This window comes from Poromitra crassiceps (genome assembly GCF_964638095.1).
Source record: "Poromitra crassiceps genome assembly, chromosome: 3".
Classification (NCBI taxonomy): Eukaryota; Metazoa; Chordata; class Actinopteri; order Beryciformes; family Melamphaidae; genus Poromitra; species Poromitra crassiceps.
In genome coordinates, this window is record NC_139625.1 from 34,267,634 (window position 1) to 34,293,311 (window position 25,678).

General features: G+C 42.6%; 2 protein-coding genes and 1 long non-coding RNA gene across 3 annotated transcripts in view; 2 read left to right on the forward strand and 1 right to left on the reverse strand.

Moving 5' to 3' along the window:
• Nucleotides 1-2,586, reverse strand: part of LOC310773558 (uncharacterized protein) — a 29,032-nt gene extending 26,446 nt beyond the window's left edge. Inside the window, exons 1-3 of the mRNA XM_083633463.1 lie at nucleotides 2,459-2,586; nucleotides 2,130-2,182; nucleotides 1,354-1,429 (exon numbers count right to left, since the gene is read on the reverse strand). Of these exons, the coding sequence (XP_083489589.1) occupies nucleotides 1,354-1,429; nucleotides 2,130-2,182; nucleotides 2,459-2,474 (145 nt within the window). The 5' untranslated portion in view covers nucleotides 2,475-2,586. The remainder of the gene's footprint in view (nucleotides 1-1,353; nucleotides 1,430-2,129; nucleotides 2,183-2,458) is intronic.
• Nucleotides 2,587-18,318: 15,732 nt separating this feature from the next.
• LOC310774299 lies at nucleotides 18,319-19,668 on the forward strand. Its single transcript, XR_014552592.1, has 3 exons — nucleotides 18,319-18,411; nucleotides 18,563-18,677; nucleotides 19,558-19,668. It is a non-coding gene; the product is annotated as an uncharacterized lncRNA (long non-coding RNA).
• Nucleotides 19,669-19,711: 43 nt separating this feature from the next.
• LOC310773086 (uncharacterized protein) overlaps nucleotides 19,712-25,678 on the forward strand; it is a gene marked incomplete at its 5' end in the record, with an annotated part of 32,046 nt that continues 26,079 nt past the window's right edge. Inside the window, 3 exons of the mRNA XM_083633005.1 lie at nucleotides 19,712-21,400; nucleotides 22,328-22,487; nucleotides 25,054-25,502. Coding sequence (XP_083489131.1) covers nucleotides 19,712-21,400; nucleotides 22,328-22,487; nucleotides 25,054-25,502 — 2,298 coding nt within the window. The remainder of the gene's footprint in view (nucleotides 21,401-22,327; nucleotides 22,488-25,053; nucleotides 25,503-25,678) is intronic.

Consider the following 25,678-nt stretch of genomic DNA (forward strand, 5'->3'; position numbering starts at 1 on the left):
CCTGTCATTTCCTGCAACATATTCTAAGTATGTGCATAATCCACGGCTGAAAAGTTGTGACTGCGCACTGCCATTTTCCATCTGACTGTCTCAACTCCTATGGAAGGGGGTGATATAATGGATCGTCTGGAGGGATGAACGTCATTCCTTGTGCATAAAACCTAAGCAATCGTCACGCCTCCCCTCCCCCAAGCCCATCCATTCTAGCACTACAAAATGTCTCTTTATCAGCTGTTGCGGTGCGCAAACGAATGCAGTTTTCTCCGACCATAATCCTGCAGATTCAAACCCGACCCTGCTGAAAACGTAATAACTTATGTAACACAAGTAACGACTTAAGTGTTTGATTAGTAACTGTAATGTGATTACTGGATTTAGGAACAGTAATGCCTTACACTACTCGTTACTGACAAATGTAATCTTACAGTAACGCGTTACCCCCAACACTGCCCCTCCACCCATGATAGATGGATTTAGGAGATGCTCCACTGCATCAAACTTGAGAAAATCAGATTTGATTTTCAGATCTCCTTGAATACCTTTAACAAGACATGGAGGCCTTTTTTACAAAATATAAATAACATGGTGGTTGTGCCTGACCCTGAAGGCAACTGGACTCGCCACATTTCATGTATGTTCATTGTGGGTACTGGCTTATTCGGCTCTGCCACTCCAGCCCAAAGCTTGGATGGTTGGGTAGGTCAGAAGGCACTGTGGGTTGGGTTGCTGGGGCTTATTTTTGGGGTAGGGATTGGGGAGGGGGAAATTACCACTTAACGTAAATATATACAAACGTGTACACTATTTTTTGAATATCTTACATGCCCACGTATATACTGTCCTGTCTGTTTATAATTCTTGTGAATAAAAAAATATAAAAAAAAGAAGAAAAAGATAATGCTCTGGTCACATAAACTCCCGACAGCACTCTGCTTGCTGCTGTAGTGACACAACAAAGCAATGTTGTTGAGGAAAATATAGGACATAATAAGGTAAATACTGGACTTTTGGACTCAGAGTGCAATCATTTGGCTTGGATTATGCTGCATAAACTGTTTTGCATTTTATGCTTTTTGGAGCTGTAAAGAAGTAGAACGGTTTGGGAAAAGACTGATATAGATAACTATGGGGGGCCAACTCGCTGTTTGGTGTTCAGTGGAGTTTCGACTCACATTGGGGAAAGTAGATAATGAATGTTAAAAATCTTTGTTTAACTTGTCTGATTTCCTTCATCTAAAAAATCTCTTATGACTGAAGTGTAATCAATACGGACTCAGCTTACGAGTGGATGGTCTATTTAATTGAAAGAATGCAATAATTGCCCAATGCTCAGCAGCTCACATGACAACTTACCAAATATGCCAGAGGCAAAGACATCTAGGAAAGAGCCTGCGTTGGGGCGTCCACTTATTAAATCTACCACAGATTCCTGAAAATAAAAGAAGAGAAAAGATCAGCAATTACAAATGTATCACTCAATGTGTGCATGCTTTAGCATAGCAAGACTTGGTGAAGCACCCCCTTACAACAATATGTAGCCACTGTGACATGATCACCCACTCCTGTTTTTATCTCTTCTTGAGTTTTTCTCATTTTGACCGTTGCCATCTTGGTTATTTGGAGTCAGAAGCTGCCTGCTATTGATCCATGATCGGCAAGCTGCGCGTTCACTGGACAGAGATCCTGGCTGTCAATCACACCCCAAAGCATAGTCTGCTTTATCATCTATTTTACTCAAAATGGGGTCATAATTTACAAAATTAACATCATGCTGTATTGAAGAAGACTTGAAACTAGCGATTGATCCTAAACTCATTAGGAAAGTGTTTACTGAGGTCATAAATCAAGTGAGAAGTATAGGGCCATTTTCCCATTAATAACTTCCATACAATTGTACTTGTTTTTCCAGGCAGTGGACTGCTCCAGGAATGGAGTCCTGGAATGGAATTCCAGGACTGCTCCAGGAATGCCCTGCTGGCCATTATAAAGAATGCAAGTTTAAGGTCCTTCCGCATCGGTTCATTTTCAGAACCCTTAAGTTGTTGCTAGTTAATATGTGTACTTTAGCTGTCAGCAGCACCTAGAAAGGCCTGCCATGCAAGCATGACATGAACTTCAGTCATACTCACGTGTGCCCGCAAAACTCTCGAGTTCTCTCGAAATCTGGGCACACCGCTGCCACCTGTACAGAGGGAGAGGTTAAATTAGTACTGTTGACGTTAGTTATATTCATTTCGAAAGTCATTCATTACTTTACATAACCATAGTAATGGCAATGGTCCAACGTTGCTAGGAGTTTAAAAAAAACACACACAATTGACACTAACGTTCCAGTGGTGTTCACCTAGCGTTAGCTTTGCAAGCATGCTAGCAAGCTAATTTCAACGTCGCAGATATATCTGAAGGGACGAAGGGATTGAATTTAACGCCAATCGCTAATTTAAACTCTCACATTTACCTGATTTTCTTGGCATTATGTTAAGTCAATCCTTTGTATTGCTGCTTCGAGATTATGTGTGTATATTGTGGAAGCCAAATGACAAAATGCGAGCAAAATATTTTTTTCCGCTTCTCCTTTCCGCGTTGATGACCGCACTCTGATGACGCAGTCTTCTTCTTCTTCTTTTTTGGAGTTTTATGGCGGTTGGCAAACATATGTATGTGCATTACCGCCACCTACTGGAGTTTGATGTCCTCTTCATAGTGTAATCTATTTACAGTCTTCATCATATATCCACCCATAGTGCTCCCAATTCACGATATATTGTCCATTCTATGACTCAGACTGATTCGGCAGGAACTCATCTCTCAACGCCTTCTCAATCTCCTCTCCAGAAATGTCAACAACATTCAAGAACCTTCTAGCTGCATCCATCATCATCTTAATCTTTTCCTTTGACCTGTTCCGCACAATTAATTACCATAGCCATGAATGTCAAAAATCCTTTCTTGTCCACACAGATGTTTCGTTCAATTCCACCAGTTCCACTCTTCTGCTCCAATTCATTTTGCACTTCCACTTTTTCCTTTCTCTCAACCTCCATGCACTTAACAGCCTCAGCATACGACACTCCTTTCTCCTCTCTGATCCTGCTCACTTCAATCTCCTTAACTCTACGTGGACACTGTGCTGATCCTGTGTTGTGACTCCCCTCACAGTGTAGAGTAGACATTTTGCCTCATTTTTACATGTCTCCCTCCTGCACTCATTTCCACCACACCGTCCACATCTCCTTTCTCCTCTGTAGCAACATGACCGTATTCCTGACAAGAATAACACCTGAGAGGAGCCCTCTCATACTCCCTCACCCTATAGCTGACACTATCCAAAAACACTCTATCCGGGATTTCTCCTTCAAAACTCAAACACACTGAGGTACTCTCCTCTCTTACACCATCTCTAAATCGACTCAATCTCTTTGCCTCTAATACACCTTCCACTTCTTCAAATGATTCACAATCAACATGATGACGCAGTCTTTGTGCTGCTTTCAAGGGCAATCGGAAATAAGTAAGGGCGTCCAAGAAAGACTGATAAAGTCGCAATTTGAACCCGAGACGCTGAGCTGTGTGGTATTATGGGCATTACTTTATAGAGAGCGGTAGATTGTGTCAAAAAAGTTGACTAGAGGCAATGTAAACAACTTGGCTCAGATTAACATTAGTTACATGGCTAATGCGAATTTTACAAATCTTCATTGTACAAAGTAACTGTGTATTGTATAGTGTATTTTGATGTTTTAAACTATTGTAAGTCATTAATATTGTCCCTCTGTCCTGTTAGGAGGAGCTCCGGTGCCACTGTGGGTTTTGTACTCTAGTATCTATACTATAATGACGATAGCGTCTGTCTCTCTAGCAGCTTTCACACCGTCCTTGAAAGCCGCAAAATGCATGGAAAATAGGATCCGCGCCTCCGATGTGAAAGTTGTGAACGCGGGTTGGTGGGTAATTGTTGTACGCCTTTCGTTCTGCCAGTGGACCTAGTCACAACGCCGGGTTACCAGGCAACCCGCCTCCACTTGAAAGCGTAGGAGCGGCAAGCTGGAACGGTGAGAATGGTCAGCTAATTCATAAAAAAAAATACAGGGCAAAACCACCTCATGCAGCAAGAAAGGCGAAAGTTAAAAAAAAAGCGGCCAGGAGGAATGCTCCGTGCCTAGTAAGTAGGTTAGGCTTTATGCTCAAACGATGTTGACAAGTAGGTAAAATTAATGGATATAATAATAAGCTTCAGAGGACTGTGGCGAGTTGGTCTGAGGATATTCCCTCTGGAAACCAGCTCCAGAACTGCAATCTGTCTAGCTAGCCAGTTGTGCATTCCCTTACAAAAACTACTAACGTTATAGTAGTCATGTGCATTTATAGCCTATACCAGGGGTGCCCAAATTATTTCCCATGAAGGGCCAAAACTCAATCTGGGTGGAGGGCTGAGGGCCAAAAATAAACGTTGTGGAATTACATTAAAATGTATTGTGTTTTATAGAAAATTAACATTCTAAATCTAAAATAACATTTCAATATAATAATCTACTTTTTATCTGTTTGGTAATTGTAATAATTTGCAATTGGTTATATATATTTAAAAAAACATCTGCATTTGTGGGGAGCTTAAACATTTAATAAGTAAACACCCAGTTAAAAACAGTTGTATTTTCCACCTTTGTAATCAAGAGAGAAATTTGACTTAATTCACAACTTGAAAAATCCTCAAGGTACTTTGAAAGTCAGTTTCGTAGTGGCGACGTATATTGTACTCTTTCAAAACAGCCACTCTCTGTCTGCAAATGAGACAAACCGCTGTTGAATTTACTTCGGTAAAAAAATACTCGTCTTGAAGCCACTCCGTCCTAAACTTTCTTTTGTCAGTGTGCCACTGCCGTGATGATGATCTGTCCATCTTGCTGAGCTGGTGTAAAGCCAGTGACTGGGGAGGGATCACATATCAGAGCTCACCCCCCAACCAGGTGATTCAGCCAACCAATCAGGAGCAATAAATCCTCAGATAGCAATGCCTCACACCCGTGTGATAGAGTCGGGGAGAGAGAATACCAGCTGCACAAAATTAACGTTAATCGTAGATAGAAGAGTCCCGACATCTCCATTCAGGCGCGGCCTGCATAATCGGGCACGTCGGGGATCTGCCCGGTGGCCTGGTCTGCAAAAAGAAAAAAAAAGAAAAAGAAAAAATCCACCCCCAAATCTGTGGCAGGCCAAACTTGGCCCGCGGGCCCCAAATTGGGCACCACTGGCCTATACTATTCCCCCGACGAACGACTGCAGCTGTTTGATATGCGGGCGTGTCTTTCAGAACGGACGCTAATTAGTTGTTTTTCATGGGAATAATTTACTTTACAAAAAACTGGAACCAAAAGATAAGAATTAGCCTTGTACCCAATAGGCTACATGATGGTGCATCTGTGATCCATACAGTCGATCAGATGAATATTGAAAGCCTTGTTACATGCTGCATGTGGAAAACACTTTCGTGTTTTATCACTTTGATCCTTAACCCGTTGGCTGGCTCGTTGGCTCGCGTACATCGGCGATGTTTGGTTGTTGAATGAATTTGTTCATCATACAGTAGCCTAGGCCAGAGGTTCTCAAATGTCTTTCAGCCAAGGACCCCTTATAAGATATATACCGGGGACCCCCTCATTCTGATTTGTGATTTTGGGCTCAGCTTGTTTCCACGCTAACGTGCTTGACATTTAAATTGATAGGTTTGTCAGATTAGAATGTAATCCATGAACCATTTTAGATTTAAAGCATAACATATTTTCGTTGAACTATGAAGCTTTTGCACACACACAAAGTCCCCCCCCCCGAAAACTTTTCACGGACCCCCTGGCAAAGTGCCATGGACCCCTGGGGGTCCCCGGACCCCCATTTGAGAACCACTGGCCTAGGCTACACTAACCTATGAAAATATTAATTTGGGCTACTAGAGGACCTGGGTGGAAATGCCTCCGCTCTGCTTTCGATCCGGGAGGGGTGGATGTCACTTGAAAGCACACCCCAGGACGGGAATGTGGCGGTGCTGCTTGGCTGTGTGTGAAAGCAATTTCTGTGGCGAGGCTGCCGGCTTTGCGGGCCTTCTGAACTGCAATTTTGCGCGATCTGTGTGTGAAAGCGGCTTCTGTCTCTCTGTCTCTCTAGCCGCTTTTGTAAGTTGATACGTTCTTTGATGGAGAGCCAGTGGAGAGAGTGGAGGACAGGAGTGATGTGGGCCCAGGAATGGGTGAGCAGGCGGGCGGCTGAGTTCTGAACCATCTGGAGTCTATGGAGGGAGCGGGAGGTGATGCCGGTGAGGAGGGAGTTGCAGTAGTCAAGGCGGGACGAGATGAAGGCATGGATGAGGGATTCAGCAGCAGGGGGGGAGAGGCAGTGTCTGATTTGAGCAATATTGCGGAGATGGAAGTATGAGGTCTTGATGATGGAGCTGACATGGGGATCGAAAGGGAGGATGCCGGGTCCAGGATGAAACCAAGGTTGTGAGCCAGGGGGGAGGGGCTAATGGTTGAGTCATAGGTGGTGAGTGTGATGGATCCGCTTTTGCTGAGTGTGGATTTGGTGTCGATGAGAAGTTCCGTTTTGTCACTGTTAAGTTTGAGGAAGTTGTGGATCAGCCAGGTTTTTATTGCGGATATGCAGGTTTCGATGTGGGCGAGGGGTGGCTTCTGAATGGATTTTGTGCTGATGTTGGTAGATCTGGGTATTGTCGGCATAGTATTCTTGCCTTGCCAGTTACAGTACGGTCAGGTAGTTCTGTAGGTGGTTGGTCACTGTATCTATATCTGGATTTCTAGTGCATGATGCTACATTTTGCTGTGCCCGCTTAACCTTTGTGTGCATTTCTTTTATTTAGACAGTGTGAGTGTAAAACTGTTTCCACTGTATGCTATTTTGTGTATTCTAACGCCATGCTTCTTCTGTCTTGCAGTGTGACTGCATGCAGTTGTGTATGTGTTTCACACAAGCCCTTTTCACACAGACTGAAAGCGGTAAATGTTGTGGAATTAGTAACCCTCGCCTCCGCTGTGAAAGTGGTGAAAGCGGAGTGGTGGATAATTGTGTTACGCCTTTCGTTCCGCCAGTGGAGGTAGTCATAGCCCCGAATCGACCGTATGTCTGAAAGGACACGGCTCGGGAGGATGGAAATCCTAGCTAATTCTAAACAGTCTACTGGTGGTGGTGAAACCCTCTGTCCCCCCCCCCCCCCTCCTCCTTACTCCCTTCCTCCTGTGGACTCCACTGGCACCCTTCCTCCTTATGTGTAGTGACATAAAAAAAATCTATACTTTTTCTAAACTATTTAAAAACTAATTATTGTTGTAATAAATACATATTTTTAACCTGACTTTTACCTTGCAGCTTCCATAATTACATATACAAAGTTATTTGCCCTGAACCTAAGAAAAAAAATATATATTTTAACTGGAAACTCACGTCTCTGCTCCCTTTTTACTAAACCTGGTGTTGGGTATACTGAACTTTGAGTGATGACTGATGGTATTCTCTGGGTGTAAAATGGGGTAAAGGTGAACTTAGGCTAGGGCTGGTTCTGGTTTAATGCATCCCCCTCGGAGGTCGGTTAGAACCAGAATAATGAAGCATTGATGGATGTAACTATTTTTATTGGCAGGCGGTAGGTAGGCTGTTCGGTGGCATGGGTGTATGTGTGGTCTGAAATAAAGCAATAAAAATAAACTGCATTATAAAATGAGTCTTCTCTATATTATTCTTTGTTTTACAAACAAAAGCGATTGTATATCAAAGGTTTATAACTTAATAACAGGCATCTCCGACCACAATCTCACCCTGGTCTCTAGAAAAGTTTGCAAGTCACGATATAAAAATCAAACTAGACCAGGAAAGAATACCCAAACATCCTTTATACCAAAGAGAGTCCTAACCGGTCCTAACCCAGGTAGAAAATGAATTAAATTCAATGAATTGGGAAAACGTAACAACAGAGGTGAATTGTGAACAAGCATGTGAAGCATTTAAGAATACAATCACAGAGCTCCTATTTAAGTTCACCAAAACAGTGCCCTCTAAGTTTAAAAGTAGACAGCCACTGCCATGGTTCTCAGAAGAGCTATGGCAGCTAATGAAGTGGAGAGATGCAGCCTTAAAAACATCTTTGAAAACTGGGCTTGAAACATATCGATTTATTTTTTTAGATATTATAAAGCAGGCCAAAGGGAACGGTTAGATAATATGGAACTGCATTGACAAATTAGCAGGTAGAGAGCGGGAAAGTAGCAGTCCCATAGAGCTTAAAGTTACAAGCCAAGCCAGCTCAGCCCCCGCGCCAGGTGTAGGTATCGTACTCTGTGTTGGGCAGTAGCTTGCTACAAGTAGCAAAGCTACATAGCTTAACTACATTTCTCAGTAGCTTGGTGGTAGCTTCACTACTTTTGAACCAAGTAGCTTTTTCAGTAGCTAAGCTATTTATAGACCCAAGTAGCTTGTAGCTTCCCGCAAAAGCTACAAGCTACTCGCCAGAGAAAATCCATGAGCAAAGCATGCAGTGGAGATTTCTGCTGTGGTTTGGATTAAACAGGAGGAGACATTGCATATGTCAAGTGTGCCTGTGTAGCCAATTAAATTGTGTAGTTCCATTATGACGGACAACAAGTGTTGTTGTCTCATCCTTGCTTTTTAGCATCCTTGCCTCTCTTGCAGCAAGACCCAGCACTACTCTGCCTCTGATTGGGTTGGGTTTAGGCCAGGGATACTCAACTTGCTTTGCCCGGGGGCCACTTTCATGAAATGATAGAAGGCCAGGGGGCAGTTAATAAACAATCAATATAGATTTTTCTGTAGCGGATTGTAGGTTTTTGGGGTGTCAGCCAGAGTTTAGTCTGACAATGTTGTGCACACCGGATAGTTAGTTAGGTTAATTACATACATAAGTGCCTGGGTAGCGAGCAGACGGCGGTATTTGACAATTTAGCAGCTAAATCATAGATTATTGAAAGATATTCCATATTCCAGACTGAAATGCTATAACAGAAGTGGAGTATTGGCCAGAATGACATGAACATTTGGACACTTATTCAGCGGGTATCTTGCATGTTGCGTTCAGGTGCACTGTAAAATGTTTTATTTTTTCAATTCCATCGCGGGCCACACAGTTGACCGCATGTGGCCCGCGGGCTGCAAGTTGAGTATCACTGGTTTAGGCAATGAAGACTGACGAATCGTGACGATTGGTTAAGGGTAGGGCAAAATATGTAATGTGCTGGTGAAGTCACATCAGCAACAAACTTTGAAAGATGGCAGAGCCAGAGGGAGCCACTGGCAGTGAAGAAGAAGACGTTCAGGTTTTATTGTCTGTTTTTGAATATTGTGCCAGTGAGAGTTTCAGTGTGTTTTATAATATAATAAACAATCAAAATTAGATTTTTTTTGCCTGCCTATTTGTTTGGTGGAAAGTTGTTCTTTGACATGAAGTTGATTCAATGTGAGAAAAAAAGTAGCTTTGAAGTAGCAAGCTGCTTTTGCCATGTTGCTCATAGCTTAGCTTGCTACATTTCTCTGGGGATAGCTTCAATGTAATTTAGCTATATTTAATCGAGAGTAACTGATAGCTTAACTTACTACATTTTCCAAGTAGCTTACCCTAGCCTGGGTAAACCCAGCCCCCACGTGACCTGCTCTCAGACCTGTTCTCCTTGTGACTCGTGAGCAGGGTAAGCCTGAGAGCAGGTCACTGGGGGCTGGGTTTACCCAGGCTAAGCTTACCCCTCACTGCATAGTGCATACTCAGTGAGAGTCTAGTGGTCGCAAATTCTTTTAATAATTATTTCATTGACTCTGTTGAGGAATTAGGCAGAGCCTTCCCAGCCTCTCAGATGGGCAATGCCCCCCGTGTACATGTACAGCCCCAGGAAGCCCCTCTGCATGATTTCTTACATGTTAATGAAGCATGCGTCAGAAAAATCCTCTTGTCCTTATCAAACTCCAAGGCAAAGGACACTTGGAGGCTTGATTCTGCATTTTTTTTTATTACACGGTCTGGCCCCCCCTATAACGCACATTATAAAACGGCTCTCTCAAATCAAGCAATCTGATTGGTTCACAGCCATTGTATAATTCCAGTAACCGAGTTCAATAACCCATGGCCATGGGTTATTGGTTGCCATGGCAACTCTCTTACTAAGAGAGTAATAATAAGGCTTACCTCAAATGACAACGTAGAAAAAAAAAATGGCGGAGACAGCTGTCAGATCCTTGTGAATCGATCTTCGCTTATAACTTTACTAATACTTCGCAGAAAATGATGTTTTGTACAAGAATAGATGCGGGCTAATGTCTTCTTTGCAAAAGAAAGGCTGTTAACCCCGCATTTAACCCCGCATTTAACCCCGTAACGTTAGTTGGTGTCGGCTTTGCAGAAAGCATTCAGCTTCTCAGCAAGCGCTGAGAATGCAGCGCTGCGGCTCGAGCTGCCTGTCGGGGATTCTAGAAAGCTCTCAGCTACTCAGCAAGCGCCAGGATTGGCCAATGTCAACTTCAGTCTCCAGAACGATCCAATCAAATCACCCGCATGTTCTTGCGGTCCCGCCTTACAGTAGTGTTTCAACTGACTCTATCAGAATGACATGCCAGTTGGAGTCGGACTTATAGTATTATTATTATAATTATATTATCATACTTGGAAACCGTTTTATAAAAGCAATATAGCACTCGAGCTGCGTGTGTTGTGGAATATATCCCCCTGCTCAGCAGTTATCCCACTCGGCCTGCGGCCTCGTGGGATAACAGCTGATCAGGGGGATATATTCTTCACAACACACTGGCTCTCATGCTATATTGCTTAATTATAAATCAATCCTTGAACGAGTCTGTTTTTCCATCTTCATTGAAATCTGCCATTGTGACCCCAATATTTAAATCGGGTGACCGACAGGAAGTTAGCAACTATAGGCCAATTAGTATATTACCAGCTGTCTCCAAAGTTATTGAAAAAGTGGTAGTAGAACAATTAAAAGTCCACTTCGACAAAGAAAAATTATTAAGCCCGATGCAATTTGAGTTTCGAACGAATCACTCAACCGAGACGGCCTGTTGCTATTTCCTTGAGGTCATCAAGGCCAAACTTGATAAAGGGGGAGTCGTAGGCCAGGGGCGGTTTTTCTGGATTTACGTAAGGCCTTCGACACGGTAAACCACTCTGTGCTTCTCTCTAAATTATCTTACTTTGGACTTTCTGTTAATGTTTTAAGTTGGCTCCAATCTTATCTAGCAGACTGCTCCCAATGCATCAGAATCAGGGATAAAACATCCTCCCCAAAGTCCCCCATGGGATGGGTGGGGGGTGGGAGGGGGGAGAAAAAAGAAAAAGAGTTTTTCATACACTTTTGTATTTCGTGACATCCATGTTTTTGTGAAAACTGAGAAATAAAGTGATAAAAAAAAAAAAAAAACATCCTCCCCAAAAATCTGTAGCATGGGAGTGACGCAGGGATCGATATGTGGTCCATTTTTATTTGGTGCATATATTAACGATCTCCCTGCAGTTTGTGGTGACGTGGACACAATAATGTATGCGGACGATACAGTCTTGTTCACGCACGGAAAAAATGCAGAGGTAGTTGCATCCAAATTATCTTTAGTAATGGAAAAAGTTGCAGAGTGGCTGAGTAAATCGTGCCTTACCTTGAATACAGAAAAGACCGTTGCTATGTATTTTACCAAACAGCGAAGGCTAAAAGAACGCCCACACATCTATGTGAATGGTCAAAAAATAAAAATTGTGGATGAATTTAGATACCTCGGGATCGTACTTGAGTCCGACCTATCTTTCAGAAAACACATAAAAAAGATGGCCCATGTCTTGAAATATACCATTGCAAATTTCAGGCATATTAGAAGTTCACTATCCACTGTGTTTTATTCTTGGCTTCTATATAGATGTTTGCATGTATGTATTTTATTTTTTTATACTATTATCTATCTCATACTAACCTGTGCCCTTTCCCTGTTTTTTACACTTTATGTATTTTTATTTATTATTATTTATTTATTTTTACTCTGAATGGCCTTTGTATCCACCTGCCCAGGGACTCCAGATGGAAAGTAGCCAATGGCTAAATCTGTTGCAAAGCATCTCTTCCCCTATGGGGTTTAATGTTTTTTGTATTTGTCCCTGCCAAATAAACTAAGAAAGAAAGAAAGAATTCAGTAGTAGGCTAATAAACATGTTCAGAAACTAATAAACATATTGCACAGTTAAGGGTTAAAACTAAACCCACATGCACTGAGAGGAATTACTGGTTACCATATTAGTTACCCAATACTGTAGGTGATGAATTATAACCTTAAAGGAACACTCCGCCCATTTTCAACCAGCTTTGTATCATTAGAACATCAGTATTATATCAGAAAACTGTAAACGGTTTTGAAGTCTGTCATTTAATTTGACAGTTATTGAGTGTTAAAGTGTGGACCAGTGACATCACTGGTCCACACTAACTCAAATTACTAACTCATTAACTCAAATCAACTCTCAATAACTGTCAAACTATTGAGAGTTGATTTGAGTTAATGAGTTATTAATTTGAGTTAGTGTGGACCAGTGATGCTGGTTGAAAATGGGCAGAGTGTTCCTTTAATTGGTTGCCACAATTATTACATAACATACATACAGTAGGCTATGTAGAATACCATCATTACAAACAATCATTACAATCATGACATCATCATAATCAAATAAAACTCTATCAGAATTATATTCACAAAGCATAAACTCAATGGACAGAGCAAATGGCCGACTGTCAATTATCCAATTAAGATGCCATGACGGTGAAATATCAACATGTGGAAAACTACTAATAGTGGGGCGGCATAGCTAACCTATCGTTCATTTTGTGATAAAAGCACCAAATTTTGCAGATGTGTTTATGGATATATTCTGAACAAAACTGGATATCGGGGCATCGCAAATTTGCCCCCTGGTGGCCGTGACAGACATTTTTCAAAATGGCCACCATCGAGTTGTCTACATTTCCTATCCCATTGGACCCACATGCAATACCAGACATAAATATAGATCCTAGTAAGTCTGAGAACCAAATACAAATAGGCATTAAACATGATATGGACTTTTACAAAGTAATTAGTCATTTCATTATATTATGTGTGTACATTATAGGCCTATTAGTGTGGCTATTCATTTTGTAATAAAAGTGCCAAATTTGGCACAGAAATAGCTTAATATATGTAGAAGACATCTGGATATTCGGGCATTGTAGATTGGCATTTCTATGACCATTTTTCAAAATGGCCACCAGCCGTAGCTCAACATATGAGACCAATCTTTCATTTTGTGATACAACAGCCTGTTCTCCCTGCTACCCTCAGGGAGAAGATACAGGGTTCCAAAAGCACGCACAAATCGCTTGAGGAACAGTTTCTTCCCGCAGGCCACGAGACTCCTTAACATACACAAATAGTGTAGTAGCCGTACTGTACCGTACTGTAGCTGCTACCATTACGTATGTCTAATGTTTAACTGTATGTTTAATAAGGAATATGCTATTTGCACCCGTATGTCAAATACGCCGAATTTAAAACGCCAAGTTTAATTGTATGTTTAATAAGGAATATGCTATTTGCACCTATATGTCAAATACGCCGAATTTAAAATGTTTAAGCACGGCTAAAGTATGCACAGGACATGTGCACCTATGTGCAGTGAATATGCCACTGTCTCTGACTTGTCTTATCACTATACTGCCTTATTGCTTGTTGTGTCTCTTGTTGTTTTTGCACTCATATGCCCTACATTTGTACTGTGTTGTAAACGGAGTCCACAGCACAAGAATTTCACACGTGGTACTTGTACCATGGAGTGACAATAAAAATCTTGAATCTTGAATCTTGAAGCACCACATTTTGCAGATGTGTTTATAGATATACTCTAAACAAAACTGGATATTGGGCCATCACAAATTTGCCCCCTGGTGGCCGTGGCAGGCATTTTTCCAAAATGCCAACCAGCCGTTTGTCAACATTTCCTATCCCATTGGATCCACATGCAATACCAGACATAATATAGATAGATCCTAGTAAGCCTGAGAACCAAATAAAAATACTAATTCAAAATTATATGGACTTTTACAAAGTAATTGGTCACTTCATTATATTATGTGTGTACATTATAGGCCTATTAGTGCGGCTGTTGTTCATTTAGTGATAAAAGTGCCAAATTTGGCACAGAAATAGCTTAATATATGTAGAAGACATCTGGATATTGGGGCATTGCAGATTGGCATTTGGATGACCATTTTCCAAAATGGCCGCCAGCCGTTATAGGCATAGAACACTTTGGTCAGCCCCAAGCTGCTGTTTCCATGTTTTATGCACTTCAAATATTATTTACATACAAGTTAAAGTGAAACATATGTTTTGTAAGCATTTTGATTTTGTAAGCCACTCACAGTATTTCAACAATCAGGTCCATCTCCTGTGAAACAATGTGTTAATGTGAAACGTGTTTTCTGATGACCATTTTCCAAAATGGCCACCAGCTGTTACTGGCCTCTACACTTTGGTCACCCCCAAGTTGCCGTTTCCATGTTTTCAGGACCACAAATATTATTTACATACCCGTTCAAGTGAAACATGTTTTATTAAAACGTACAGCAATACTAAACTGGTTAGATTGTCTCCACATGTTATAGTGATACCTGGAGTAAACCGTAGCAGTAGCGAGTTCAGGTACGGATTGAAACAACTGAACTGAAGCCATTAACTATGCTACTTAAGTAACTTGAAAATAATATTGTAATTGCTGTATACTATTTGAACCATTCTTTGATCATCTGTATCTTTATCTTGGCAAGACATTTGCCATGGACCATGGCATGGCACTTTAATGTTTGAGAGATCTTGCAGTCAGCTAGCACATTCTCCCTCACAGAAGCAGAGGCCTGTGCACTGAAGTGCAGCCTTCTTGCACTTGCAACGCTTTCTGCAACCACTCTTGCAGCCACAAGAGATCAGCTCGTAGCAGGATTTTGATGCTATGCATTGCGATGCCCCAATAGCCAGATGTATTCTACATACAGTATATTAAGCTATTTCTGTGCCCAATTTGGCACTTTTAACACTAAATGAACAATAGCCACACTAATAGGCCTATAATGTACACACACAATATAATGAAGTGACCAATTACTTTGTAAAAGTCCATATAATTTTGAATTTGTATTTGGTTCTCAGGCTTACTATGATCTATATTATATCTGGATTGCATGTGGGTCCAATGAGATAGGAAATGTTGACAAATAGATGGTGGCCATTTTGAAAAATGTCTGCCACGGCCACCAGGGGGCAAATTTGTGATGCTCCAATATCCAGTTTTGTTCAGAGTATATCTATGAAGATATCTGCAAAATGTTGTGCTTGTATCACAAAATGAACGATTGGTCTCATATGTAATATAATGAAATGTCCAATTACTTTGTAAAAGTCCATATAATTTCGAATGACTATTTCTACTTGGTTCTCAGGCTTACTAGGATCTATATTATGTCTGGTATTGCATGTGGGTCCAATGGGATAGGAAATATTGACAAATAGATCATGGTGGCCATTCTGAAAAATGTCTGCCACAGCCACCAGGGGGCAAATTTGCGATCCCCCAATATCCAGTTTTTTTCAGAATATACACATCTGCAAAATTTGGTGCTTTTATCACAAAATTGGTCTCATATATTGAGCTATGCCGCCCCACTATAACTCAATATCTCTTCAAAGCAGAAAGAATGGATCAAATGACAGGAACAACAATGAACATAAGCTGAAATTACTTGCATTTCTTTTCATTCGATTCTGGACTTTCACAAAGTCCACCTCTGAAAGTCTGTGGCTTCACATCACACCAGGCACCAGGCACAGGCACTTCATATAATTATATAAGCTGCAGTACCGGGTTTCGCCAGTAGAGTTCACCATGGGGGCTTTGCTACTAAAATGATAAACTACGTGGGGGAGTGGGTCAGTATTGTGGAGGAAATCAAAACAATGGAGGAACTGACTGCACGTCTGAGGACTAAAATAAATGCCCACTTCGACTCATGGAGGAAGTGGAATATATATAGGTCACTCGTCTAAAAAGATTCCCCCATCGAGAGAGTAGGCCTAACTGTTGTCCATCCACCCTGTCAGCGCACTCATATTATTTTCCTTATTTGTGTTTTTGTTTTACATGTTTATTTAGGTTTCCTTTTCCTAAAAAAAAGTGGATTTGTCTGTTGTTGAAATGGTGAAAATAAAAAGTATAATAAATAAATAAATGATAAACTACACCATATCTGAACAGAACTAAAATAACTAGACATTCAGGGCCTTTTGTACAAGGGTGAGATTCCCAGAGTCTCGTTCCTTAGTCTGGGCCTTTAGTGCCCTGTGTGTGTGTGTGTGTGTGTGTGTGTGTGTGTGTGTGTGTGTGTGTGTGTGTGTGTGTGTGTGTGTGTGTGTGTGTGTGTGTATGTATATATATATATATATATATATATATATATATATATAGCCTATATATTTGTGCAATAATCAATATAGCCTATATATTTGTGCAATAATCAAATGCAAAATCCAGTGCTACGGATGTTCATTTTACTAACTGGAACTTGGCCTAAACTCTACCTCACTCCTCACATATTTTCATTTCTTAGGGAATACACATATTGTTCAATACAAAAAAATAGTCTACTTTCACAAAACATGTAGGCTACAAGATAAACCTATTTAACGTCATAAAAACAGTTCGGGTATGTACTGTTGCTGGACTTTCAGAGATTTTTCAAATCACAGGTGAGAGAAAGGGCTCTCACTCTGACCCATTTCCTGGGTGAAATGTGGTGGATGTAAAACTTTGCACTTATTTTGAATCTGAAAATTGTGACAGCTCGGTGTTGTTCAGTAGCCTAGTTGTTTACACTCAAATATTTTTGAACACTTCTTCCCTGCGTTACCCCCAAACCATTTTTCAGTTGAAAATATGTGACATGAAGTTAGAAGCACACAACATCGAAATTACTTCCACAATTGAGTGTAAAGCGCCGGACAAATGTACTCACAGTTGCACAGGGGTCTTGTGAACATTGGCGCTGGGTTTGAAAGCTCGGTGTTAGATAATTTTAATATTGTTCTAATGTTCTAATTTTAAAAACTCCTCAACTTCCAGTCAGCTTTCCTCGAAAATGGCAAGTGGCGTCTTCTTCTGCGTTTGTGTGCCCCGGCCGGGGCGCCCAGCCATTACAGCGCGCGCTATCGGCCCCTGTTGTTCGGCCTCGAAATTGAACTCACAACTGGACCAGAGAGAAACAGGGGCCGATAGCCAGCGCTGTGATGGTTGGAAAGTAAAGCAAGGAAAACGTTGAGGATTTGATTTGAAATATTCAGCTACTTTTGCAAACAAGAGTATTTTTTTTTACTACTGCGCAGCGTGACTCGTCTGATAAATAGACGATCTTTGTTGATGGCGTTCAAGTCAAAACTCCCGCGCAAGTTTCCGGGTTTTCGACATTTCCCCAGATACCATATAGAGACACGCCACCATAGGCACGCCACTGCATGCTTCACCAATAATAAGAAAATGTACTCTTCCGGTCTCCTAAATGGGCGTAGTCATCAGCTTGTGATTGGCTGTCCGTTAATGGTATGAAACTTAATTGGCTGACCAGTCTCCTAAGTGGGCGTGGCAGTGGCGATACCTCCGTGGCTCAGATACAAGAGGTGACTAGAAGTTGGGGTGTCTCGCTCTGATATTGACCGTCTCTGATTTCCCATGACATTTCCTAGCAACGCTCCTCCTTGGATACGAGGGGAAGGAGAGGAGCGCGCTCACTCTGGCGGACAAACAACATGGAACCTCAAGAGGTAACGCTATGCTGTACTCCGTAAACAATGAGCCATCTATTGGTAAAGCAATCGATTCTGTGCACTCCATTGGTGCATTTCCGTATTTTAACACCCCAGCCAGCTAACGTTAAATCCAGCTAGCTAGTTTTGCCACTGGTAGCTAGCTAGCTATACCTTAATCGGCTAATTTGGCTAATTTCTCAGCAAAGCCGTCCACTCCTTAACTTAACGTAACATTCACGCCAACGTTGTCCACATGTACGCTATATACAGCCACGCAACTTAAGTTAGCTAGGTTACATGGATGCAGACTTGCATGAAGGAGGCAGCTTTAAACCGCTCAAACAAGGTGGCAGTCACTTGACCATGTTTTCACTGATGTAACTTTTAATTGTATCAGATGACAGTAACAGAAAGTACTTTGCTTTGTTGATTCACAGAACCCTCTGGGAGCTCGTGATCAAGGTGCCAACAAGGACCAGAGGCGCAGGCTCACAGTAGATGACTTGGAACTTCAGCAACTAACGCTAGGTATTTCCAACAACTTCACTGTAGCCCTGTTTTCAATATTGTCCAGAAATGTATGTCACTAAAACACGTTTATGTCTGAAGGTATGAGCCCATACATTTTTAATAAGTTTTAAGAATGCCCGTTCATTGCCTATTGCATTTTCTGCATCAGATTTTCAGGATAGTCGGTTGTCACCTTTCCTTTCTCTGTTGACGTCGAACTCTGCAGAACACAACTTCACGGAATATTCTTTCCAACAAAGTGACCTGGAATTCGCCCCTTTAAGGTAAGTAAATCATGACAACTAAGGACAGATGACCGTATAAAACTATTAACAATTTTGTAGAGTAACTTAACTTGTGACTGTGAGTGAACCTGACCATCAATACAAATAAATTGTTGTTCGTTGACGGTGCAAGATTGCCTGGGTCCAGACCATTCACTCTATATTTAATGAACGTAGCCTACTGTAGGTACCGTGTTGAAGCACATAAATGGTTGAAGTGCCCATTCGCTATCTTGGGGTCCTTGCGCATCTCACGTGAGACGGCGCAAGACGAGGGGTTTTCCAGAGCTGCAGCTCCCTATTGGTCTGTGGCAAGCTGCGTGATCACTGGAAAGGCGACCTGTCAATCACCACCAAAACATACTCACTCTTTTTTTATTGTCTATTTTACTCTAAATGGACAAGTTATATAAACATTTGGCCATACAGTTATGAAAGGTGAATTTAGCTACAGTATATAGGCCAAAACCGTGTTTTGGTCCATTCTGTAAACATGCTTAATCACTGTTAGAAAGTGGGGCATTTTAAAGTGGGGGTGAACGGGAATGACTCCCTTTTGGGTCCAGTCTCAAGTGGCCATTTGAAGAACTACAGTTTCAGCTTCCTCTGTAAAACCCCACTGGTCTAGACCTTCGTAACCACCCACTCCATGGAATTGCCTTTTGGCTGCTTCTGGTCTGGCATCATCATATGCAAATTCCTTTTGTTTGGTTTTACCAGCAATTCACCAATCAGCGCAAATTGACAAATTAACAAATTGACAATTCAGTCTGATATCAGGCTAGGTGCAAGAGGTATACCCAGGGGAAAAAAATACTCATTGTGTGTAATATGTAATTTGAACATTCTAAATTGATAAATTAATTGTTTTTCTTTAAAGAGCATCCCCATATGTTTCTGTTGCATCTGAGAGGTTCCACGTTCCACCTCACGACCGCACCTCTTATGGCTCGCTGTCCCAGCACCCTCTTGCCCAGGCAACTGTCTTGTCTCAAGACGGAGCCAGCAGCTGCTGCTCTCTCTCCCAGCACAGGATGTCACCAGGGGACGAGGGCCGATGGAGAGAGGCTCGTCCTCCAGTGGCTGCCACTGTGGTTGACGACAGACAGGTCGGGAGAGGTAACAAAGAGATGGCTGGTCAGACGCTAGACAAGCCAGTGGGGGAGGTTGAAGATGACACGTTCTTTCTGAATGAGGACATTTCTGCACAGCATCTGCTGGAGCTCCTACAGAAAGATGTCGGCATGTCAAGCAGCAGCAGTAGTGCTGTTTCCTCTGCCTCAGAGAGGTCCCCGAGGAGGACCAAAACAGACGTCATCAACCAAAGCACAGTGAGAAGAGAAGGTCCTCCCGGTGTAGCTTCTCTTTCCCAGAAGCAGACACCACAACCTCAAAGAGATTCACACCCAGACAAATCACTTCCACGGTCATCTAATGTCTTTAACATCACCTCCGGTTCCCGGAACACCCAACCCGACGACAGCAGCGAAGCGTTGCACAGAGAGCTACTGTCTGAGGTAGGGAGGAGCAGTTGTGAAGCTGGAACTAAAGCACCACGGCAGGGAGGTCCTAGACCAGACTACAAGTCTCTGACACAGAATCCCACTGAGGTATCCAAAGGGAAGCCAAGTGTGACCAGGACAAACCTGGCTGGCAGGCCTGGGACAGAGCGACGGTTTTCAGCCGGTTATAGTGTGGAATGGAGCCACAGAGAGAGAGGCCTCTTGTCTTCGGGGAATCAAACAGGGATTGATGGATCCTACCTGGGCTTTCTCCCACAGTCCCAGTCCACTCCAGAGGTTTTTCATGCACCAGCCAAATCCAGTGTCAAGACTCCACTAGTGCGACTTTCTGCCATAGAGTCCAACATGGAGGACATGGATCAGTCAAGCACAAGCATCTCCCAACCGCCAGCTGTTGCTGAATTTGAGGTGACTGACCTCGATCCCCATCATCCTGGCACAGCAATGCCACACCAAGAGGAACCCACCTCTGGAAAAGTCCAGGCTCTTCCAAGTCTCAACTATATGCAGAAAATAGATGCTTGGAGGGTGAATCAGAGCTCAGGCAAGGCCTCACTTTTTGATAGCCTGGCTCTGCAAGGCTTTACCGGCGTCGCTCCTACAAAGAAATCCTACGACGCAGTATCTGCCCCCCTGAATCGCATCTTGACTGAGCAGAGAAAGACTTTACAACAGCCTCCCATTTTAAGCGCTACCAACCAGAACGTTACACAGAGCTCCTCCACGGCTCACTCTGGTTCTTCCTCCCCCAGACGAGGGGAGGCGGTGGGCAGTGCACCCCATGACAAAGATGACACTGGGTCTGCAACGTGGCCCTCCGCATCTGCCCTTGGCGAGTCGCAGTCCCACTCCTCTCTCAGCACGGTCGTCACATCAATCCAGCAAGCTGAACAGAGAGAGAGACTGGCAGAACAAGAGAGGAGGAGTCAGACTCAGGAAGATGTCCTCCAGCAGCCGAGCACCGCAGTTCAGCCCTCGCCACTCATGAGCCTCGGTCGGTTCAGCGATGTATCTCTCGACGCAACGCTCTCAAACTCCCAAGACAGTAACAACAGCGGACAGAATTTGGGAGTTTCTGTTGGAGCCTCTTCTGCCGTCAGCCTTGAGGTTGATAACTACGCTCCCTACTGGAACTCCAAGCCATCGACACCACAACCTCTGCCCAGGCCGCGAGAGCTGAACATCGAAGAGAGAATTCCGGTAATTTACTGAAATAATTATGTGTTATTGAATGTTGGAGTTTGTAGTTTCTTTACAGGGCCGCACATTTCTATCATGTATAATCATACATTTCATATGCAATTTCCACAACTAATAAATTCCACAATATTTGCATGGTGGCATTGGCAATATTCAAACAATTTTATTAAGCGTGCCCGATGTACTTTACTGTAAGAGTCAAGCTGTCTAAATGAAATTCTAAAAAGTGCAGTAAATTAATTACGTTCAGCTGCATCAAGACTGAGAATTTTGATCACAAGAGTATTTCACAGAAGTGTTAGGATTATCATTTTGTGTAGGTCCACCCACTATTGATAACGTGACCTGTGGGAGTCTATTTATATGGGTGTGACCCAGTGTAGGAATTTAGCCAGGGGCAAGGGTAAGTACGTCCCAAGAAATCTCAGAATGCCCCTAAAAACTATGATCAAGGGGCAAAAATGCCCCCAAGATTTTGATAATTTTATTTTCATTCGATTCATTAAATGTCCATTTCCAGCTCTAACACACACTCAGCACCTGCAAGCTGGTTGCCAGAAACCGATGAAGAACACAATAACACAAACAGCGCTCTTGTTCACACTACGCTTTAGAAATGCACTTAACTCCCCAAATTTTGTAAATGCCCCCAGATTTTAGACAGTGGGGGCAAAAGTTGCCCCAAAATATTAAATTTCCTACACTGTGTGACACACAATTGTTTGTAAGATGAGCTGATGAAGAGCGTCTGTCGTTTTACTGTCTCAGTAAAATATTCAACTTTGGTGTATAAGAGTGTGTGGGTTCTATTCTTTCTACTAGGATTATCATTTCATCCATAATCATACAGCCCTAGTTATTTGGTAGTTTATTAATTTAGATATGTGTGCCTGATGCTGATATGCTGTGTGTTTGCTTTTCTTGCAGTTGTATCTACATAACCTGGGAATTGACCAGTCTCTCTCAACGATTTTGACTCCTTTTGCACCCAGAGGCCCCATCAGAGAGCCTGAGTTCTCTCCTACTGATCTCTGTACGATTAAGGGATCAGTAGGAACCCCGACCAAGAGCACTCAACCCTCTGAAGGTAACTACCGTATACTTGATATAATGATTAAAGCATCAGAATGGTAAACATCTACAATTACTTGAAGTTCATCATTCAATATGCCTAAAATATAGAAGATGGTAAAAGTGACAGCATTTTGTATGTGCAAGTGCTAAAGTTATCTACTATTATGTTTAAAGATGAGCTGAACCCAAAAATGACTTCTTTTTTTATTTTAGTTCACATACCTGGGTATTCAGTGCACCTATTTAATAATGTATTCAAAAGAAATCACAAAAATCTAATTTCTTTAGTTTTTCACACTTTTTCACACCAAAAGTTAAATTTTTCAGGATTTCAATCTTCATTTCGAGGAGAAAATTCTGCAGGCAAATGGCCACCTAGTGCCTGTAACCTGGCAGAATTTCTAGCCCATAAACTAGGGCTGGCACGGATCACGGATAATCCGTGACCCGTACGGATCAGCCCCCACGGTTCGGAACGCGGTTCGGAACGTCAATGGTCCGCGGACCCCCCCCCCCCCCCCCCCCCCCTTTCGTTTCATTTAACGTTTAACGTTAGTGTATGCGAACGCCCAGCGCAGCCAGACACAGACAGGCATAATCATGGCAAGCACAAGTGAGCTTCCTCATCCCTTGTCGCTGCTGTAAAGTATGTCTGAAGACTGTGGCTAGTGGCTACTAAAGTAAAGACAGCGTCACACAAACTTATTTCAACACCTCTGAAAAAGCACAGGAATGCGATCAGCGTGTTGCGGGCTGCACAAGATAAAACGAGAGCCACAACACACACACACACGCGCACACGTTTCACAAACACATTATCACCGGATGGTGAAATGTTGCCTTAGGACACATAACAACAAAACAACACGTGGGGCCACTGAGTAGCTTAACGTAGCATCAACGTTATATTTCCAGACTGACCTGCGGTCTGGTCTGTAGGTCTGTACCCGTGTCATGTGACTGGTGCAAGCAACAGCCACGAAGTTAGGCATAGCAGTGCCACCTAAAACAGGAAGTTGGGTCGTTCTGCCTTCAGAGTAAAAGCATACATTGTGTCACTTATGAGAAAAAAATATTTTTTGAGCTGTGCAGGGCAACAAATGTTTAGAGAATTATAAAAGTATTAAAAAAATCTAATCGAAAATCTAATTTTGAGAGAAAAAATCTGATATATATTTTTTTTTTGCTGATCCGAAAAATCCGTGATCCGTGGCTCAAAATCCGTCACGCGATCCGATCCGTGGGTTTTCTGATCCGTGCCAGCCCTACCATAAACTAACTAATAACTTGGCCAATAAGTATGTAACATACAAAATAAAGCAAACGGTAATGTCTTCATTTGATCTAGAATGTATAGGACATGTAACTGGTTCGTTAAACTCGCATTCCAGGAATATTGTATTTACCGCCAACGCTCCAAGCCGGCAGGCAGCACTCTTGCCTCGGCATGTCTGCACCGGGCCACACGGAAGCAGCCGACTGCCTGGTTCTCACGTAGCCCCAGAACACACTCGATTTGGGGGTGGAACACGCCAGGATTGGCCAACGCCAACTCCAGTGCCCAGAACTATCAAATCAAATCGACACACTATGGCCCGCCTCTCAACCCTCTTTCATCTCAGGCAATATCTGTTTTCAGTCTGATACATCACCGACCCTCGTGCCACTTTGGTTCATGTGTACTATAATATAATCTCTTTTAATTTTGTTCTGTGTACAAGTAGGTGTCACCTTTTCAAAATGTGGATATGGTAGTTGATTTTGAATAAACATATCCACTTCATTTTTGAATAAACACTTTGTACTTACCCATTTGACTACAGTCTGTTGTGCCTCCTGTAATATATAGAGTTTCATTAACCCAGAGAAAATCAAAGCTCAGTTCATGACACATTACTCTAATAAGAAGTGCTGTGTGGGTGACAGTTATTTGAGGGTGTGCATCACAGTGATAATAGCAATAACAGTAACTGTTTACACAGTGTTTGAGAAATTGTCAATAAAAATGCCTAAGCAGGGTGTTGTATGCTCCCCTGGGGTTCCTCCATACAACATTGGTATAGAACTGCACTAAAAGCATGCAGAAGATTGTCATCTGACCAGTTTCAAGATGGTCCCCGGCCGCCTCGGGCGCTGTACACTAAAAGAAAGCTGTCCCCCGGAGGAAGGACAAGCCTGGATGGGATAAATGCGGAGACTATATTTCACCGGCCACTGTCGGCGTGTGTGTGTGTCTGGCGGCATGCGTGGGTTGTGGGTTGTCGTGTGACAAATAAAGACAGGTTTGTCTGTCCAGTTCTTCTTCTACATTACCTTGTAAACGGGTCTGCAGCACCGCACCTCAATCTCACTGAGAGATGTCAGTCATAATGTTACCTTCCTGGAGCACAGGATATCAGGACAATTTACCATTAAGAACACAGGGGGGGAAGGATTTTGTCCGCTTTATGCACACATTTCTACTAAGCATAATTTTTGTCTCTTTGATTCTTTTTCTTTTTGCCTGTATTATCTTCCAATAGCCCTCCATGATACAGTACATTGCTATGCAACTCAAAAGCGTAATTCTGTTTTTGCAGGTGGCAGTCCCCATAAAGGAGAGTTTTCCAGGTCCAGCCTGCTGTCCGTGGACTCCAGTATGTCCATACCACTGAGCGTGGACAGTCTGTGTCCTGCAGTGTCCCTCCCAGAACAGACGAAGACTTCTGCTTGGTCAGATCCAGCAGCCAGCCAGAGTGGCTGGAGAGCGCCACCCAGCTCTCAACCCAGTGATGCCTCCCGTCTCCCTGCACCGCAGAGGGACAGCAGCCACAATACTATCCAGTCACCCTTGCAAACAAGCCATATCATGGAGAAAACTGCAGATTCCTCTGTTGGCACCAATGCCTTGCAGGAGATCCATAAATTGCTGGACCGGGCGGACAACATTGTATCCAGTGGCTCCTCAATGGCCTCCTCTGCACCGTCCCATCTGCACTCTGATGATGACATATTCCTCTCACTGAGAAAGAAAACTGGCAGATTCCAGGTAGAGCTTAAATGATTACTGTTGATAAACCATTATAAAATTCAAATTTTAACTAGAGTTAAAATCGTGTTTGATTACAGCACTTTAAAAAACACTGTAAATACTGTCCATCATCAACTAAAGTTAGTAACAGTCTACCCTTTGTCTGAGTTTTCAATAATAATAGTTGGTGAAAT